The sequence below is a fragment of the Suillus paluster genome (assembly GCF_016628075.1).
Source record: "Suillus paluster strain FC165 chromosome Unknown EDB91scaffold_23, whole genome shotgun sequence".
Lineage (NCBI taxonomy): Eukaryota > Fungi > Basidiomycota > Agaricomycetes > Boletales > Suillaceae > Suillus > Suillus paluster.
In genome coordinates this window covers 288,518-305,217 of record NW_024537583.1, presented here as the reverse complement: position 1 = coordinate 305,217, position 16,700 = coordinate 288,518, and the positions used below count along the sequence as shown (strand labels likewise).

General features: G+C 47.8%; 5 protein-coding genes across 5 annotated transcripts; 4 read left to right on the top strand and 1 right to left on the bottom strand.

Annotated features, from left to right (window-relative positions):
• The first annotated feature begins 77 nt into the window (after window positions 1-77).
• EDB91DRAFT_331644 (uncharacterized protein) lies at window positions 78-1,256 on the top strand. Its single transcript, XM_041326885.1, has 4 exons — window positions 78-277; window positions 328-528; window positions 604-759; window positions 810-1,256. Exons 1-4 carry the CDS (start codon window positions 188-190, stop codon window positions 1,104-1,106), a joined length of 744 nt encoding a protein of 247 aa, XP_041177625.1. The 5' UTR covers window positions 78-187; the 3' UTR covers window positions 1,107-1,256.
• Window positions 1,257-2,015: 759 nt separating this feature from the next.
• EDB91DRAFT_1336322 (uncharacterized protein) lies at window positions 2,016-2,811 on the top strand. Its single transcript, XM_041325533.1, has 3 exons — window positions 2,016-2,303; window positions 2,356-2,439; window positions 2,490-2,811. The coding sequence occupies exons 1-3, from the start codon at window positions 2,211-2,213 to the stop codon at window positions 2,784-2,786; spliced, it is 474 nt and encodes a 157-aa protein (XP_041177624.1). The 5' UTR covers window positions 2,016-2,210; the 3' UTR covers window positions 2,787-2,811.
• A 65-nt stretch (window positions 2,812-2,876) lies between these two features.
• Window positions 2,877-5,877, bottom strand: EDB91DRAFT_331520 (allantoate permease). The gene is made up of 19 exons (XM_041326884.1): window positions 5,342-5,877; window positions 5,147-5,282; window positions 5,018-5,094; window positions 4,920-4,962; window positions 4,800-4,869; window positions 4,736-4,750; window positions 4,655-4,686; window positions 4,473-4,608; window positions 4,403-4,420; window positions 4,193-4,346; window positions 4,058-4,143; window positions 3,939-4,007; window positions 3,690-3,885; window positions 3,608-3,636; window positions 3,531-3,549; window positions 3,413-3,480; window positions 3,302-3,363; window positions 3,110-3,240; window positions 2,877-3,047 (listed from the first exon to the last, which is right to left on the bottom strand). Exons 1-19 carry the CDS (start codon window positions 5,684-5,686, stop codon window positions 2,976-2,978), a joined length of 1,758 nt encoding a protein of 585 aa, XP_041177623.1. The 5' UTR covers window positions 5,687-5,877; the 3' UTR covers window positions 2,877-2,975.
• A 508-nt stretch (window positions 5,878-6,385) lies between these two features.
• On the top strand, window positions 6,386-10,065 carry EDB91DRAFT_1130754 (histone transcription regulator 1). The gene is made up of 12 exons (XM_041318622.1): window positions 6,386-6,480; window positions 6,536-6,818; window positions 6,888-6,973; window positions 7,025-7,117; window positions 7,271-7,463; window positions 7,513-7,654; window positions 7,704-7,882; window positions 7,932-8,779; window positions 8,831-8,981; window positions 9,032-9,130; window positions 9,179-9,816; window positions 9,868-10,065. Exons 1-11 carry the CDS (start codon window positions 6,444-6,446, stop codon window positions 9,675-9,677), a joined length of 2,610 nt encoding a protein of 869 aa, XP_041177622.1. The 5' UTR covers window positions 6,386-6,443; the 3' UTR covers window positions 9,678-9,816; window positions 9,868-10,065.
• Window positions 10,066-13,316: 3,251 nt separating this feature from the next.
• EDB91DRAFT_1248045 (uncharacterized protein) lies at window positions 13,317-14,547 on the top strand (the record flags this gene model as incomplete). Its single annotated transcript, XM_041322882.1, has 11 exons — window positions 13,317-13,340; window positions 13,394-13,422; window positions 13,482-13,622; window positions 13,673-13,713; window positions 13,768-13,860; window positions 13,910-13,956; window positions 14,008-14,018; window positions 14,068-14,170; window positions 14,223-14,314; window positions 14,365-14,431; window positions 14,485-14,547. 11 exons carry the CDS (start codon window positions 13,317-13,319, stop codon window positions 14,545-14,547), a joined length of 711 nt encoding a protein of 236 aa, XP_041177621.1.
• Window positions 14,548-16,700: the final 2,153 nt, after the last annotated feature.

Here is a 16,700-nt window from a genome sequence, read left to right as displayed (position 1 = left end):
GAGAGTTCCGACACCATTCCGGCTCTAGGATGTGTACACAAGGCCCCTCTGTTCTTTGCTGGCGTATAAAAGGACCATAGTTTTTGCCTTCATTCCCCATCAATCCTTCACAAATCTCACAAATCTTATCACTTCACAAATCTCACAAATCTTATCACTTCACAAATCAACCTCATTTCAAAACACCATGTACTCGAAATTCATCAGTATCGCATTCGTCTTCGCTGCTACTTTGTCCTTGACGGGCGCAGTCGTCTTCCCCAGGGACAACGATAAGGTATGTCATCGCTGTCCTTGACTTGTCCCAGACCTGATGTCTTTGGACAGCACTATTCTCCATCGTCGTGTGCGACATCCACATGGCAGGACGGTCAATCACAGTGGCATTCTGCGCCCTGCCCTACGCCAACGTCTCAGCATCATGAGGGTCGGGATGGTAAGCCTATGGCAACTCCTACACCCACGGCCACTCCTACGCCTATGACCACTCCTACGCCTACGACCACTCCTACGCCCACGACCACTCAGGTTACGACCACTCAGGTCACGACCACTCAGTCCACGACCACTCAGGTCACGACCACTCAGCCCACGACCACTCAGCCCACGACCACTCAGTCCACGGCTACTAACACCGGCACACCCACCAAAACTGCCAAACCATCCGACACCGACAAACATGATGGAAAGCCCACTCAGTCGGCCGCTGCTAATTCCGTCTCGTGTGATGGTTTTCAGCCTTGGCAGGCTAATCTCGCAGTAAGTTATATTCACCTCTTGATTTTCCTCTGCTCACATCTACGGCACAGTATTCCGCTGGTGCCCAGGTGATATTTAACAACCAACTGTGGACCGCTACACAGTGGAGTTATAACAACAACCCCGAGTCTGCCGCTGCCGAGTGGACTCAGAACGGGTGTTGCAATCAACCAGTCAGCAACAAAGTCGATTGCACTGGCGTTCCCGCTTGGAACAAGGGTACTGCTTACTCTGGGGGCGCTAAGGTGACTTTCAATGGTCATCTCTGGATCTCGACACAGTGGACATCGAGCAACCAGCCTGGCGACACTTCCGGAACTTGGAAGGACTTGGGTGCCTGTAACTAATTACTTTTCCCATCCTGTTTGTACTCTTTAGAGTTTACCCATCGGACTTCATTTGAAGGACTTCATTATGGACATTGACTACCTTGCTTGTATTCTTAAATTGATCAATGTGTTTTTATTCCCTTGCTTATTTCGTGTGATTTCTTTGGCGCTTGATTGAACTTGGAGAAAACTGCATAAACATTTGATTTCCTAGCGTCTTGCTTAGTGGGCACGTTTCTGTCATTATATAAAGCCATTATCACTTTTCACTCACGTTGGGTTTGCTAGTGCCCCGGCGTTACGAGAACACTATCCGACCTGAAACAAGAAATAAATGTTTCACTCAAGGATGTTTTAATTTGCGAACTTGGGTATATATATATGACAACACGAGGACGTCAGGAAAATACCTTATTGACAACAGATCAGACATCACGGGGAGTAAACCGCGCATCATGGGGCGATGCCAACATCTTCCATCATCGCCACAATACTTAGGACTCCGAGACAAACGTGATCACAAACAATTGACCTATGCAGTTCTCAGTCTGAATGAAACTTCCACGCCAATCATTAAGAAGTTCATCATGACTGAACCTGTCATCTTGCTGTTGTAGCTATTCCCTGGAGGTTGACTTAGGGCACTGAAATCTGAATGGCTCAATGAACTGGTAGGCTTCATTCCGATAACTGGCACTGTCTGGCAGTCTACAATTGGCCTACAAATAAAATCTTGGCCAACTACACAGCTATCCTCTGATGAAAACGACGATCCTCCATGATGCATGATGCATGATAACCCGCTCTCTGTGGCCATTCCCCGAGCAACAGCCGGATCGATCACACGGTGTAGGACTCTGACTGCATACTCCTATATTCACACAGGATGAGCCCCATTCACCCTCGAGAGCCTAACAGCGTGAGCACAATACACTGTTGACACATCAGCTTGGCCGATTCGGAGGGTTGGGCGCAATTCACTGCAGCGCATTCAATTGAATTGAGTCGAACTTCGCCATCCCGGTTAGGATGAGGCCCCTCTGCTCTAGGATTAAGCCCCTCTGTGCTGGCGTATAAAAGGACCCATTTAATCAACCCTTCTCATTGTAAAAGATCTGAATCATGTACTCGAAAATCATTAGTGTCGCACTCGTCTTCACTGCCGCTCTGGTTCCAACGGGCGCCATCGACTTCCGCAGGTACAACGAAAACTTGGTATGTTGTCGCTGTCCCTGACTTGACCTAAACTAAGTCACGACCTTCTCAGCATTACAAGGCTCGGAACGCTCCCCCTAGCACGGCCGCTCAAGTCTCGTGCGACGGCTTCCAGCCTTGGCAGGCTAATCTCGCAGTAAGCGTTACTCATTTCATGATCTTCTTCCGCTCACATCTCCGGCACAGTATAACGGTGGTTCCTCGGTGATTTTTAACAACCAACTGTGGACTGCTAAAGAGTGGAGTTACAACAACAACCCTGAGTCTTCCGCTGCCCAGTGGACTCAAAAGGGATGTTGCATCCAACCGATTAGCAACAAAGCTGTTTGCACAGACATTCCCACTTGGGGCAAGGGCACTAATTACTCCGGGGGCGCCAAGGTGACTTACAACGGTCATCTCTGGATCTCTACACAGTCGACGCAGAGTAATAGCCCTGGCGACACTTCCGGAACTTGGAAGGATTTGGGTGCTTGCGAGTAATCGCTTTACACATTTTGTTGTACCCCGGTTCACTTGGAAAGACTTTATTATTTTGGACATCGACTATCTTGCTTTTGTCCTTATCAATCCATGCGTTTCTACCCCTCGTGGATTTCGCGTGATTATTCACCATTTCTCTGAACATCTATCACCTCCAAATATTGAACTTTAGGAAAGATAAATGTGCTATCAATGCGCAAAACGGAAATCAAGTCTTCTGTTTCCGACATCCGTGGTTGTGCTCAGATAGTGCCCACGTTCCTATCATTTATAAGTCGTCAGCGCCGACGCCTTAGCCATCAAAAAAGTCGATGTGCGCTTACCTCTGACGTCATCGCGTCCCAAATTTTAGCTCGCTGTCGGTTGCGCCAGACGTAATACGCCTTCGTAGCTGGGTATAAGACACAGATGTTGACGCAACAGATAATGATGAGGATCTTGTTGCCGCGTTGATCTACAAGCCGGAATGAGTAGAAGGCTCAGGTTGACTGGGAAAAGAAACGATGGCGACGTACATCTAGGAGCATCGCTGGCCACGTATATCTGCGCGGAAATGATACCGCTGGCTTGCACGAACCTAGGGAAAGGTGAGGATGTCTACTGCGTAGCCATGACGAATAGCACACATGTTGTATAAAGACGCGTTCACTGTGCGGCTTGCTACAGCCCCGGCGTTACGAGAGCACCATCCTACCTGAAACAAGAGATGGGTGATGGGTAAAAGAGTTGTTCTAGTTGACGAACCTGGATTGGGTGGGTGTATCTGGCCACACGAGGACTTCAATAATGCAATTCAAGTATGCTGAAAAGTTCGGACTCACGGATATGACAACAGACCAGTCACAAGAGCCTGCAATTTCGATTAAACGGCGTGTGATGCGCTGCATGCAAACCCTTGCTCACAAAGAATACCCAAGGGTTAGGGTTGTCAGGTAACGCGTAGAGCGCAACGAGGAAAGGCAGCGTCCAGAGGTCTTCCATCATGGAAACAATCGAACGCTCGTCGACGTACTCTGAGACAAGGGTGATCAAAAACATGGTGACAATCCCGAGAGCTTGAGAGGGTATCGTGAGGAGGTTGGTGTTGAATGTGTTGAAACTGGCCCCCTGGTCATGAGTGCATTTAACGAAGAAGATACTCGTGATACCCACCCGATGTTTCTAAGCAGTAAAGTGAGGTATGTCGCCGGGGGAGCGCTCGGGATGCCAAACATGAGGCCGCTAGATTTTATGAGCGCCTAACCCTTACAAAGACTAGGGGAACTGCTTACAGGATGTAAACTGGCCAAAGGTCATAATCGCACATTGCTGTCCAAAGACGATGCAACGTAAGACCCTCGCGGTTGTGCATGTCGCCCTGAGGGTGCGAGTCAATGACAGGTCTGACGAGACAGGGTCATAATTGCCTTAGAAGGATCATCCCGAAGCACTCGGTTCACGATGATAACTTCTTCTCTTTCCGTGAACCAGCCATTAGGCCGGAACCACGTTTTGGTCTGCGTTGGTGATGGAGGCATCTGGAAGAAAGTGAAGAATCCTATGAGGAGAGTGAGAAGGCCCCTGTGGGAGTGTTGAGTACTTGAGTTCGCGCGTCTCATGTAAATGAATGGACGCACTCAATCATGAACAGCCACCTTCGATCAAGTCAGGTTTTTACATTCAAATAAGCACTACAGGTCTACTCACCGCCACCCAGCCTTGTCAGCCACTCCATTCAGGTGAAGTGTACCATAGGCAATAAAACTGGCGATGATGCTGCAGAAGTTCGTAGACATCCAGAAGAAGGCAAGGCGGATGGGTAGCTCCGTCTTCGTGTAAAAATCTGCCCGAATATTGAGCGAGATAAGATGAGGAGATAACCGACATACACGACAGATATAATATAAGGTCGGGAATAAAGCTGTGGAATATAAACAAGTGTACTCGAGCACGCACGAAATCAGGCTCACCCGCCTTGCAGGACGCTGAATCCACTTGTCAGTGAAAATAACAATTGAGACAGAAGTCAATTACCCAATTAACGCGCGGCACACGAGAAATGAGGTCCTTCCGGTCAGCCAGAACTGCGAGAGAGTCACGAAACCTGTACTCAATTGGTGAGAACTTGTCTGAAGCGGATGTTCTGTCACGTACTCCAGAGGCATATTTGCGTTGGTATCCACCGATCTGGCCCAACCTTCAATACAACCATAAGCCTTGCGAGGGAATTAATAGTAGATACATCCGCGTACCCGCTTCGAGACAAGCTGTGACGGAAGTTCTGCGCACAAGAATGCCAACTTGAACACGGTATTTCCGAGGTTGAAGTCTGGAAGTCTAAAAGTCAGGACAATACTCAGAAGGCAAACGAGCATCATTGCCGTTTGTAGTCAATCCAAGATCTGACAAAAAAGTGGTCGAGTTTGCCTGGTTGATGTTGCTCCTGTCCAAGTTCAAAGCCGAAAATCCTATAGCTGCCATGATCATGATCTTCCAGTCCATCTTGCGAACCAGGGCCTTTCTCCCGCTTAACATTAGCAACCTTAATCTGAACCACGATAAGTATAAAAACCGACCCTTTCCTCCCGGTACGTCCAACGAGCGGTTGGGTCGAATCTGTGGAGATTCTCATAGTCCTTCTTGGGCAAGTAGTGTGGCGCAAGTTCAGGATCGTCAAAAGCAGAGCGCCTGGTCGCGATGGCATCAAGGTCAGCGGGGGTTGTCTGTTTTCGACGAAAGATAGCCTTTGTCCATGTGAACTGTTCCTCCTCCTCGTTCACCAGGTCTTCATTCTTTGCTACATCAGCGGACAGAGAAGAACTTTTTTTGCCGACAAAAGACAATGAAGAGACAGACCGACTAAAGTCGCCGTCCGCTGTCGAAGTTGGCTGCTCCCGGGTAGTGCTCACAGGGATCGACATTCTGGGTGAGATAAAAACACGAGTGTGAACGAGGAAGAATCCCCGTATATCAAAGCACTCAGGACAGGCACGGCTGAGCACACCATCTATCCCCTCCTGCGCGCAATGCGGAATTGCGCGAGTGGCCTTTCATCATCCCAGATTAATGGCACAAGATTTTGTTCTAACAATAAGTGGAAACACGCCACCGATGATCAGAATCCGCGAATATGAATATTCATATCAAGCTTGGTCGCAATCGCAGTTGCACGAGATCGGCTTTAAAGACTGGATGGAGGATTCTCCGTGTTATTGGTAGAGAGTAGTCGCAGAGATGGCATGAATGGACGGCTCATCGGAATAATTGGGGATTTGGAATGTATTATACGTTACTCTGTTCTGCATGCACATCCCAAATGACTTCCGAGAAACGATGATTATGCAAGTGGTGCACTTCACAGGATGTCACACCAAGGCGGGGAGGGACAAGTATGTACTCATCAGATATCATAGGGCAGCTAAACGCGTCCGCGGTGAGTGTCATTACGCATTTATTGCGATATTTGGCGCGACCGTCTCGCAACCTGTCACTGCAAGATCCGGGAAATGTCAAGTGACACTAGTGGGAGGCAACTTACCTGTAAGAATAAATCAAGTCGTTCTTGGCTGTTGAATCTTTCTCAGGTTGGGAACCACGTGGCTGACCGATTTCGGTCTCAGACACTTCGGGTTGCAAGCTGTTGTATCCGCTCAGCACGGTCTACAGTGCGCAGCAATAATGAAGTTCACAAAACCCGCTTGGGTTATGCACAAAGGTGAGTATGGGAATTGTAAAGAATAATGGCATCTGAACCATCTACTGTTACACAGATAGTTCCAAAACCGACGACACAAAACGTCTCTCCATATTCTCAGTTCATGTCCATCCTGATGGTTCACGCATAGCGACAGGAGGCTTAGATGCAAAAATACGTATTTGGAGCACGAAACCTATTCTCAATCATGCATCCGAAATGTCTAATAAACCGCCAAAGTCTTTGTGCACGCTAAGTATGCACACAGGTCCCGTCTTGACGATTAGGTGGGCACATTCTGGGAGGTGGCTTGCAAGTGGGAGCGACGACGAGATTGTGATGATATGGGACCTTGATCCGTAAGTTTGTGTATTTGACTTTGATGTGCTCCTGATATACCCATTTTTGCTTCTCTTCTTTCAATACAGATCGGGTAGGGGCAAGGTTTTTGGTTCCAATGAAGTCAATATAGAGGGATGGAAACCAATGAAGCGACTTCCAGGCCATGAAAGCGGTGAATTGGATTTGTCCACTCTTATCTTTGTTTGCACTAAACAACTGCCAGACGTTACAGACCTGGCATGGGCCCCGGAGGATCGTTACCTCGCCTCAGTTGGCCTTGATTCTGTCGTTATGGTCTGGTGTGGATATACCCTGGGTGAGTCAGATTTGCACTTTTGTTTGTATCGTCTGCAGTTGTGTGGGGCGCAGTTATTTCCTATCGCACCTCAGTAATTGGTGCTTCCAAACATCATTTCTTGCCGGCTTCAGTAGTTTAGTGTGAGAAGTCCATTGCTGACATGTCTTTCAGAACGCATTAGAAAGCTGGATCAGCATCAAGGATTTGTAAAAGGCGTTTGTTGGGATCCTGTGGGTGAATTTATGGCCACTCAGTCCGACGACAAGTCCGTGAAAATTTGGAGAACGACCGATTGGCAGCTCGAGGCAGAAATCAGGAAACCCTTCGAGGACTCTCCCGGCAGCACGTTTTTCCGCCGCCTTAGGCGAGTCTCATCGGATGTTCATAAATCCTTTTCTCACAAAGTTTTGTAGTTGGTCGCCTGATGGTGCCCACATCACTGCTTCAAATGCAACCAACAATAAGGGCTTCGTTTTCATTGCAGCTGTCATAACTCGCGGAACGTGGACTTCTGAGATCAGTTTGGTTGGTCATGAGAACACAGTCGAGGTTGCGGTACGTGCTGATCGAATAGCAAGTTTTGTCATTCTCATGCACGTCATAGGCCTACAACCCCCATATCTTTCTGCGAAATCCCGCATCGCCTTTAGCTACATCCAATATATGCTCTGTAGTTGCTCTTGGTGCGGATGACAGATCCATCTCCATCTGGCAGACAAAATCGGCACGACCCCTCATCGTTGCACGTGAAGTATTTGAACGACAGATAATGGACCTAAGCTGGTAAGCCTCTCTTTACCTTCGTTGGGATTCTGACCAATCTTTCGTGTAGGTCCTGGGACGGTCTGACTCTCTACGCCGCATCTTCGGACGGAACGATAGCCGTTTTCCATTTTGACCCCGAAGAATTGGAAGGCATTGCGCCTCATTCTGCTCAAGAGCAATATTTACACAAGTTTGGCTTTGTACCGCCACCAACTCCAGAAGGATACTCGCACGGCACGTTCACTCACAGTACAACTGCTGCCTCAGTATCGAGGATTACGCCGCCACCCTCCCCAAACCGTGCCCAGTCACAATCGCAATCCGGCTTTGGCGCAGCGAATGGGATTAATGGTGGCGAGCACATCAACAAGCTTGTTGCAAAGAAGAGCAACAAGAAGAGAGTGCAACCCATCCTTATGTCGTCCGTGCCTTCTGCATCGACATCACGCTCAGCCCAAGCATCAACTTCCACGTTGCCCCCTTCAGCAAATGCCCTTGGATCGCGTGCATTCCAAGTACCGGAGATCCCTCGATCACGCCAAGTATCACACTCTACATCACCCGTGCCAAGCCCACGCACTTATGACGCTGACATCGAGATGGGAGGGCCAATGGATATGGATGTTCCCATCGATGCACTTGATACGAGTATGTCAAGTGCGAACAAAGGCAAACGGAAAGCGTCGGTACTTGATACGCCCGAGGACAAGCCGTCTAAGCCCCGTACCCTTGGTGGCGATCGACCAAGGGAGACAGTTGCAGTGCGAGAAATCATATCGGCGAGCTTGGTCTCGGCGCGCACTCATCTATTTGAGGGCGCAGATCTACTGCCTGTCCCGCCACTATTGACGTTCTTGAGTGCCAATGTGGAGGGAAGTGACTTTATCTTTGAGGCCCGAAATTCAGAAGGAGATGGTTCGTAAGATCTTTGATTCGTTATGGTCTGGCTGATGTTTTTTTTTTCAGGGCCCACGGAAGTCACATTCGCTGATGGGAAGCAAACGATGTGGTTGGACTATCTGCCCTCTCCTGTGCTCGCATTAACTGCGTCCACAACATTTTGTGCTGCTGCTACACAAGATGGCTCTGTCAACGTGTATTCACACACTGGTCGAAGGTCTGTGGTAAACAGAGACGTTTTATCGCTATATTAATATTGTTTGGCAGATTGATGGCGACTCTAAGCTTTGGCTCACCTTGCGCAATGATGCACGGCTGCAAGTCGGCTTTAATGGTACTCACAGCTTCTGGTCAGCTCAGCTCGATGTAAGTTACACGACTCCCTTTTGTTTCCATGGTGCTTACTCTGCTCAGAAATATAAAGAACGCTACATCATTCTTCCCACCTACATCCATTGCTCCCCTACTCTCCTCTTCGCCGAATTGCACGATATTGTCCGCCACCATTCGACATAACGGCGCACCAATGATTCACTGTTCTTCCGGCATCGCGTATACTTATGATGTACAGCTTTTCTCCTGGACAAAACTGAGCGAGCGCTGGTGGGCAGAGGGCTCAGATGTATGGCAAGGCCGTCAACGAGCCAACAAAGATAAAGACGTTGTCGCCTCTATTGAGGGCGCAATCGGCACCACAATTATCCCGGTGCCTCACAAAGAGCGCCCCGTTTGGTGGAATACGGCCCTCACACTAGGCCATCTAGAGAGCAAGTTGCATGCCGCCAAAGCGCTGGATAGCGGCGCTGAATATAAGCAAGCACTTCTGATTTATGCCAGGAAACTGGCAGATGAGGGCTTCAGGGCGAAGGCAGAGGAGCTTATCAAGGAGCTTTTTGGCCCCATATTTTGGTAACTGCATCATATGTCAAGAATTTCAACAATGAATTGCTAACTGTTGATTAGGCGACCTGGCGGAAGGGATGACTCTTGGACACCTCTCGTGGCAGGTATGCCCAAGCGCGATCTTTTGCGCGAAGTGTTGTCGATCTTTGGTCAGTCGTCCCGTCTCGACCATCTCTTAGATTACTGAATTTTCTGTCTAGCTCGGAGTAAGACGCTCACCAAGTTGGCCTTGGACTGGCAAGACACACTCAAGAAGGCGTCGAGCGATGATCAGCTATGATGATACTTCTAGATAGAATCTTTCTGACTTTGGTTGTGATTCCGCTTTGCCACTGTTTGTCACGCACATCGGGACAACGAAGCTGGACGCTTCACTCGAGAACAAGCAGTATTTACTTGATGGGATGCTTTTGCTGCGTGATTGACAAGACATTTGCAAGTGTCAAGCGCTCACTGGCACCATCTTAATCTCAAATGCACCGATCAACGCACGGGGCAGCAAACTTCTTAGGTAACCCTGACTCCCACGTAGGAGAGGCATCTGTCAGATGTCAGTGACTTTGTTCAGGCGATCAATCAGGACTGGATATGCTGAAGCTCGTGCTCCTCAGGTTCGTCAATCTGCCCCTCTGTATTAAGTGGCCAGATCGAGTTCCTGAAGCAGTTGTCAGAGTGTGTCAGGGTCATACTTCTTTCTCTCACATAGCCTAGCCTAGTTCTCGCCGTAGTAGGCAAAGACACGACCAGGAGACCCCTGTCTGTCCGGCGATGTGACCTCTGCCACAATTTCAGCAATACACTAACGTCCATGGCGCACGAGCAAGAAGAAAAAAGTTCTCCGCGGAATGGGCACAGCATAGGTGCTGGAAATCAATATCCACTGATGCAACGTAAGTAAAGGAACATACAATCATCCTCAAAGTCACCAAGTACGCCACCAACCAATTCGTAGTGAGAAGAAATGGCTATCTTCATTTGTCGATCATCTGTCTAGGGGAAACTACAGCCAATTCGAAGTTTCGAGCAAGGGCCAGTGACGCTGCGTCAAGAAGAGTCGATAACTTGAAGAGAAGGATGGGAGTTGGGACGAAGAAAATGTACTGCGACCAACAAGTGTGTTCACAATTTGTGGACACATTTACTATGCGAGACTATGTGAGACTATACAATAATGATAGTCCCCCGTATGGTCAGCCCATGATCATGATAAGTATCAATTGCAAGAAGGAATGCAGTCGTTCCTTGTTCTTGGCTGGTGGTCCACTGGGCCCCCTGTGCCTTGGCTTGCTGTGTCTTCAACTACTTATTACTAGTCCAAGCCTGTTATGCCTTTGGCACAGGAAGCCAGCACAGCGCTTCGTGCTCTGCTGGAGGTGCCAAAGGCGCCTCAAGTCTTCATCATGTCACCATAGTGTTCAACACAATAAATCATCCTCATATCAAACACATACATCTATACAATCTATCATACATCAATCTTCAATCAGTCTTCTAACCCTGACAATATTCAACCGCTGTGGAAGACGACTGGGGACGTCGGAACAAAAGTGGCGGTGATGAATGCGATTTGATTTTCGAGCACGAGGCAGCTGGCTGGAGCTAATGCTATAAGCTAATACTAGCCCACACCCGTTGTGCCTTCGGCACATGTCTACATATTACATTTACAAAATACTATATACTTTTATTTTAGTTCTGAGGACAGAGGACACGGGAGAATTTTTTGGGAAGGGCAAGAGTCAACAGCAAGACACAAACAGTGAGACTGAAGTTTACCTGGGACACTGGCTTGCAATCCCGTGGCCTCGTACCTCGGCCAGCAGGATGCAAGCCAGTGTCCCAGGTAAACTTCAGTCTCACTGTTTGTGTCTTGCTGTTGACTCTTGCCCTTCCCAAAAAATTCTCCCGTGTCTCTGTCCTATTTTCTGCTTTCCCATTCCTCATTTCTCATTTCCTATCTCCCTCCTGTCTCCTGTCTCCCATCTCCCGTGTCCCATCTCCCCATTCACCCCATTTCTCCATTCTCCACCTTCCCATTCCCATGTTTACCCATTGCCCATTTTTCCTATCTTTATATTTTCGCATTTTTCGCATTTTTCACATTTTTCTATTTGCTTGGTGTTCCTCCCCTTGTTGTGGCTCAATTTTTACCTATAACCAATTTTGGACAGTGAGGTCGTATAGTAAGGGAGAACGGTTTTTTGAAATTGAAACTCCGATTGACAGAACCACGTGAAATTTCTAAATCGAGGTTAAGCGAGCTAAGCGTTCCCATGTGGCCTTTAGCGAGCTACGCGTCTCCCACACACAGCCACAAAACAGGTCTCCCATTCTTTTATGACGAGTCCAAGCCCGTTGTGCCTTCGGCACAGGAAGCAAGCAGAGCACTTCGTGCTCTGCTGGAGGCACCTTCGGTGCCTTGTCTCACTGTGTCTACATATTATTTAATTATAACAAATCAATAATTTCTTACATTATATAGTTTTGTTTTAGTTATGGGATGTTGCACAAACAGTTTGACTGAAGGTTACCTGGGACACTGGCTTGCGATCCCGTGGCCTCGTGCCTCGGCCAGCGGGATGCAAGCCAGTGTCCCAGGTAACCTTCAGTCAAACTGTTTGTGTCATGCTATTGACTCATACACTTCCTCCCAATTATCTTGTCCCATGTCCCATTGTCCCATGTCTTGTTGTCCTGTGTCCTGTTGTCCCATTGTCCCATGTCCCATGTCTCGTTGTCCCATGTCCCATTGTCCTGTGTCCCATGTCCCGTGTCCTGTTCTCCCGTTCTCCCGTGTCCCATGTCCCATGTCCCATGTCCTGTTGTCCTGTTCTCCCGTGTCCCATTTTCCCATGTCCCATTGTCCTGTCCTCCTCTTGTCCTCCTGTAGCCCTCTCATCCTCCCATTGTGTCCTCTTGTCCTCCTCTTGTCCTCCCATCCTCCCATCTTCCTATTCACCCCATTTCTCCATTCTCCATCCTCCCATTCTCCTGTTTACCCATTGCCAATTTTTGCCATCTTTATATTTTCGCATTTTTGCATTTTTCACATTTTTCTACTGGCTTGGTGTTCTCTTTTCTCTTTTCCCCCAAAAAAATCCCAAAATCCCTTTTTGTCCTTCAATTTTTACCATTTATCATCATGTATCACAGTTACAGTACATATAAAATCATTGTTGTTGTGCAAAATGGAGGGCCAGTGAGCACCTGCCAATCCCATCTTTCTATTTTCGCATTTTTCACATTTTTCTATTTGCTTGGTGTATCCCATTGTGGCTCAATTTTTACAAATTCCCAATTTTGGACAGCGAGCTGGTACAGTAGGGGACAATGGTTTTCGGAAATTCAAACTCCGGTTGACAGAACCATGTGGGATGCTTTTTTCAGCCACCTTAGCGAAATAACCGAAAATACCGACGCCAGCTGATGCTGGCGAGGCTTACCGACGCCATGTGCGCTACGCGGAAATGCCCAAATCTTCCCACCTCCCCCCCTTGCCTTCTCCCTTACTTTTTAAGATTTGGCATTGTCTTGGCAATATCAAATACATCCATAACGTAGCGGTGATGTCATTCCAATTCCCACGATGCCTCGAAATTCATGGTGTCAAAAGCGTGTCAAAGCGATTCTAACTTGAACCTGCACAACCATGAGCGATACTGTCATTCGAGAGGTTCGTCGTTGCAGTCATCGCGCAGACAATGGTCTTATCGAGTTGCTTCGTAGGTCGCGAAAGATGTCTGGATCTTCTCCAGGTAAGGGGTCAAATTCATGGTCACTATGACTCTTACCACTAAGTGTGTTCATTCAATAGACCTTTTGCCCGACTCGGAATATTTCCGATGGGAGGGCGATCCACTGCCATTAAATTGCGACAGGGAGGCGTTTGGGTACTCGCATCGACCCCGCTGACAGAGGATACGCGCAATAAAATAGATGAATTGGGCGAAGTCAAGTACGCATCATCCAGTCTCGCTCGCGCTATCTTATATTATAATTTCCAAGATACATCGTAGGCGCCGATGCTGTTCACCACATCTTCCTCGGTTCGTACTTCGCTGGATTGTCTGCATCGTCACGGTTCTAATCAATCACGACAGGAGAGTTTAAGAGGGCTTACCCCAGCGCCAAGTTAATTGGTGTTGAAGCTGCCATACCGAATATGAGCGACAAGAGCCTCCCTTTTGACGGTTGTATGTCAATACAGTCTATTTTTCTTTAGCCATTGAAGTTAGCTTTTAGTGTGGGGCCGTGACCCTCCCAACACAAACTATGGCTTTGAGGACGAGGTAAGACATCGCTTTTTGTTTATTGGCCAGCAAATTTGATGATATATATAGATCAAACATTGGTGTGTACCTGCCGTTTACTAGAAGGACTGTCAACTTGATTCTTTGCAGCTATTTTTCAGGTTTTAGGAATAAAGATGTGGCTTTTCTGCATATGCCGTCAAAGTCGCTTATTGAAGCAGACTTACTCCTGAATCTACCAGCTAATGAACAAGTTGGGTAACGTCCTCCCGGGTCATCACTTACAGTGTTAACCTCGCGAACAGTATTCAAAATCGACCTCTGCGGCCCATGGCACCGTCAAGCCTGATTCATGGTTCCACAGGGCCATTATTAAGGGCACAACAGTCGACGCTGAGTTTGTGCATCATTCTTTATTGATAGCTACTGTCACTAACCCGTACGCAGAGCTATGCGCCGTGACGCAACCACAGTCGCCAATTGGGATTTCGACCGCATCATTCCTTGCCACGGGGTGAGTGAATATTATCATAAGAATTTGTGTAGCGATTGACCATTGCTCACCAGGATGTGATCGAGACCAACGGTAATCAGATGTGGAGAGCCTTGTACAAGGCATTTATCAACTGAGACTTACAGCCTGCTGTCTTGTTTGCATGTATGGAAGGAATAGGATCTCATTGCAGTCTTCACCAGCAAAAGTCTCACAGCACATTCTGTTTATCATCTTATTCTCCATCGCTTTAGAATGATGTACTACTAAAGGTTGTTCCGTCGGTGTTCAAGTCTTAGCGAATTCTCATTTTCACAAATAGGCGATCGTGTGAAGAGGTAAGTCAAGAAATATTTGCTATTGTAGCGCGTCTTGTTCCTGTCGGATCACCAACCATTGTCAAAAGACACACAAGACATCATTCCTGACCAAGGTTCAGTGCGGCGCTTCTCAATGCTAAGTGACTCAGAACACAAAACGGAAGGAGCGGGTTTGTCCCTAATAGAAGGAACGACTGTCTTCATTCTAATAGGAGACTAGGGTTTCTTTAGATAAAGTATGTCGCAAAGCTTCGTGAAATACGAAAAATCTGCGCCCTCAGTGGTTCAGACCTTCAGGAACGATTCAGAGAATTCTTCTTCGCTCCTGCGTTGCGGAGCCGATTCGAGGACGCGAAAGCATTTGCCGGACATACGGACTCGATGCACTTTCACTCAACCTATGGGCTCGTATTTCAGGAATGAGGCCCACACAGAGTACACCGCCCATCGAAACGGAACAGAAATACTCACATACACTCACAAGTCACAGGTTATTATATTCTGTATAGCGTTCTAACTTCTCACAACAGTGATTAATTCCTGTTCACCAGGAAGGGAGAAGCAAACACCGCACCGTCCGCTAACCCTCGTCGGATGCGTCCATGGAGCCACGCCGTGCAGGACACGGAGTGGAAGATGCCCACTGGGCGCCATGCGCCATAGCCTCCCTTCTGGGTCACGAGTCGCCGTTCCTAAGCGCTCGTTCCCCACACCCAGAGCTGTCAGAGCGGTGACTAATTTCTCTTCTCCAGGAAAAGAAAGTGGGAGTACAGTCTACGAATGAGGAAGATCCCTTTTGTTGCATGGCTAGTTGCTTGATATCTGCTTTGCGGATGGGCATGAGCACGAGAGATCATACGGTAACCTGGACTGGAATTGGTGGGTGAGCAACCGAGAGCCCGGGTAACTTTGGAAGTAATCACACTAATGTCATTCGAACAGACACCGCGTATTATATGACATGGAACGCGAGATGTGTATGATCTTCACCATATATTAAATCGTGCCTGAAAAACTTGCTGACGGCATATAACACGTATCATTTGCTGTTGAGATAATATTTAGGATTGAGGCAGACAAAGGGATTTGCGTACTTTGAATAGCGATCACCCCCTGGATGTCAGGTCGCCAGTCAGTACTAAGTAGTTCTCATGCCCGTGATTTCTCATGGCAAGTTTCATGATGCGGGCGAAGGTGGAACGAGCAACACCCAAATATGCGTGAGGAATTCACTGAGTAGTAGCACCGAGGGTATCAACCTTGGCCACTGCATGTGAGTGCACGAACAGCGAAACGGAACGACTTATTGAATTGATCTTCGAAAGACAAAGCCTATGTATGATCCAATGAGTAGCGAAATAATAGTTCCAGGGGGCGATGAACACAAAGTACCATGTCTCTGGGCTGAAATAATACAAACTTCATCGGGGACATAAGCCACAAAAGATATCATCATCATACTTAGCTGAGAGATAAGTGACGAAGTGCATGCCTCGTCCACCCAAAGTTGGCATCAGGTGATGCAATAAATAAGATCGAATGGACACACGACGAACTAAACAGGGCAACCAACAGTAAAGGTTCTATCTCATCGAACCTGTCACTAGGTAGAGAGCCCCTTTTATGATGCAGTCGCAGGAGACAACTGAAAACAACTTATTATAAGTGAATTCTCCCGACGACACTTTGATTCGCAGCGATTATCAGTTGGCGGATGACACGGTCATGTCGACCGAGTTTGAACAATGTAAGTGGTCGACGTACCACTCAAGGGTGCTGCTGGTGGTGATTCTGTTGAATACTACAGTTGCCTAATATATATAGTTGTGTTCGGGGTTTCAAAACCGTTAGTTCTGATTCAGCACCAGCACAAGGCGGCTGCCTGCTGCCAGTGACGAAACTACTACCGAGCTTACTTTCTCTTCCTGGAATAGAGGAATCTTATTGTGAGAACACTATCCAGAATATGT

Coding starts and splice junctions, on each gene's coding strand:
- EDB91DRAFT_331520 (XM_041326884.1), bottom strand. CDS start 5,686: ATGTCGATCCCTGTGAGCACTACCCGGGAGCAGCCAACTTCGACAGCG. Junction 3,241..3,301: donor GGCCAGCGATGCTCCTAGAT/GTACGTCGCCAT, acceptor TCCGGCTTGTAG/ATCAACGCGGCAACAAGATC. Junction 3,048..3,109: donor GGGACGCGATGACGTCAGAG/GTAAGCGCACAT, acceptor TATAAATGATAG/GAACGTGGGCACTATCTGAG.
- EDB91DRAFT_1336322 (XM_041325533.1), top strand. CDS start 2,211: ATGTACTCGAAAATCATTAGTGTCGCACTCGTCTTCACTGCCGCTCTG. Junction 2,304..2,355: donor GCAGGTACAACGAAAACTTG/GTATGTTGTCGC, acceptor CGACCTTCTCAG/CATTACAAGGCTCGGAACGC. Junction 2,440..2,489: donor CTTGGCAGGCTAATCTCGCA/GTAAGCGTTACT, acceptor TCTCCGGCACAG/TATAACGGTGGTTCCTCGGT.
- EDB91DRAFT_1130754 (XM_041318622.1), top strand. CDS start 6,444: ATGAAGTTCACAAAACCCGCTTGGGTTATGCACAAAG. Junction 7,118..7,270: donor CTGGTGTGGATATACCCTGG/GTGAGTCAGATT, acceptor CATGTCTTTCAG/AACGCATTAGAAAGCTGGAT. Junction 8,982..9,031: donor TATTCACACACTGGTCGAAG/GTCTGTGGTAAA, acceptor ATTGTTTGGCAG/ATTGATGGCGACTCTAAGCT.
- EDB91DRAFT_331644 (XM_041326885.1), top strand. CDS start 188: ATGTACTCGAAATTCATCAGTATCGCATTCGTCTTCGCTGCTACTTTG. Junction 278..327: donor TCCCCAGGGACAACGATAAG/GTATGTCATCGC, acceptor GTCTTTGGACAG/CACTATTCTCCATCGTCGTG. Junction 760..809: donor CTTGGCAGGCTAATCTCGCA/GTAAGTTATATT, acceptor TCTACGGCACAG/TATTCCGCTGGTGCCCAGGT.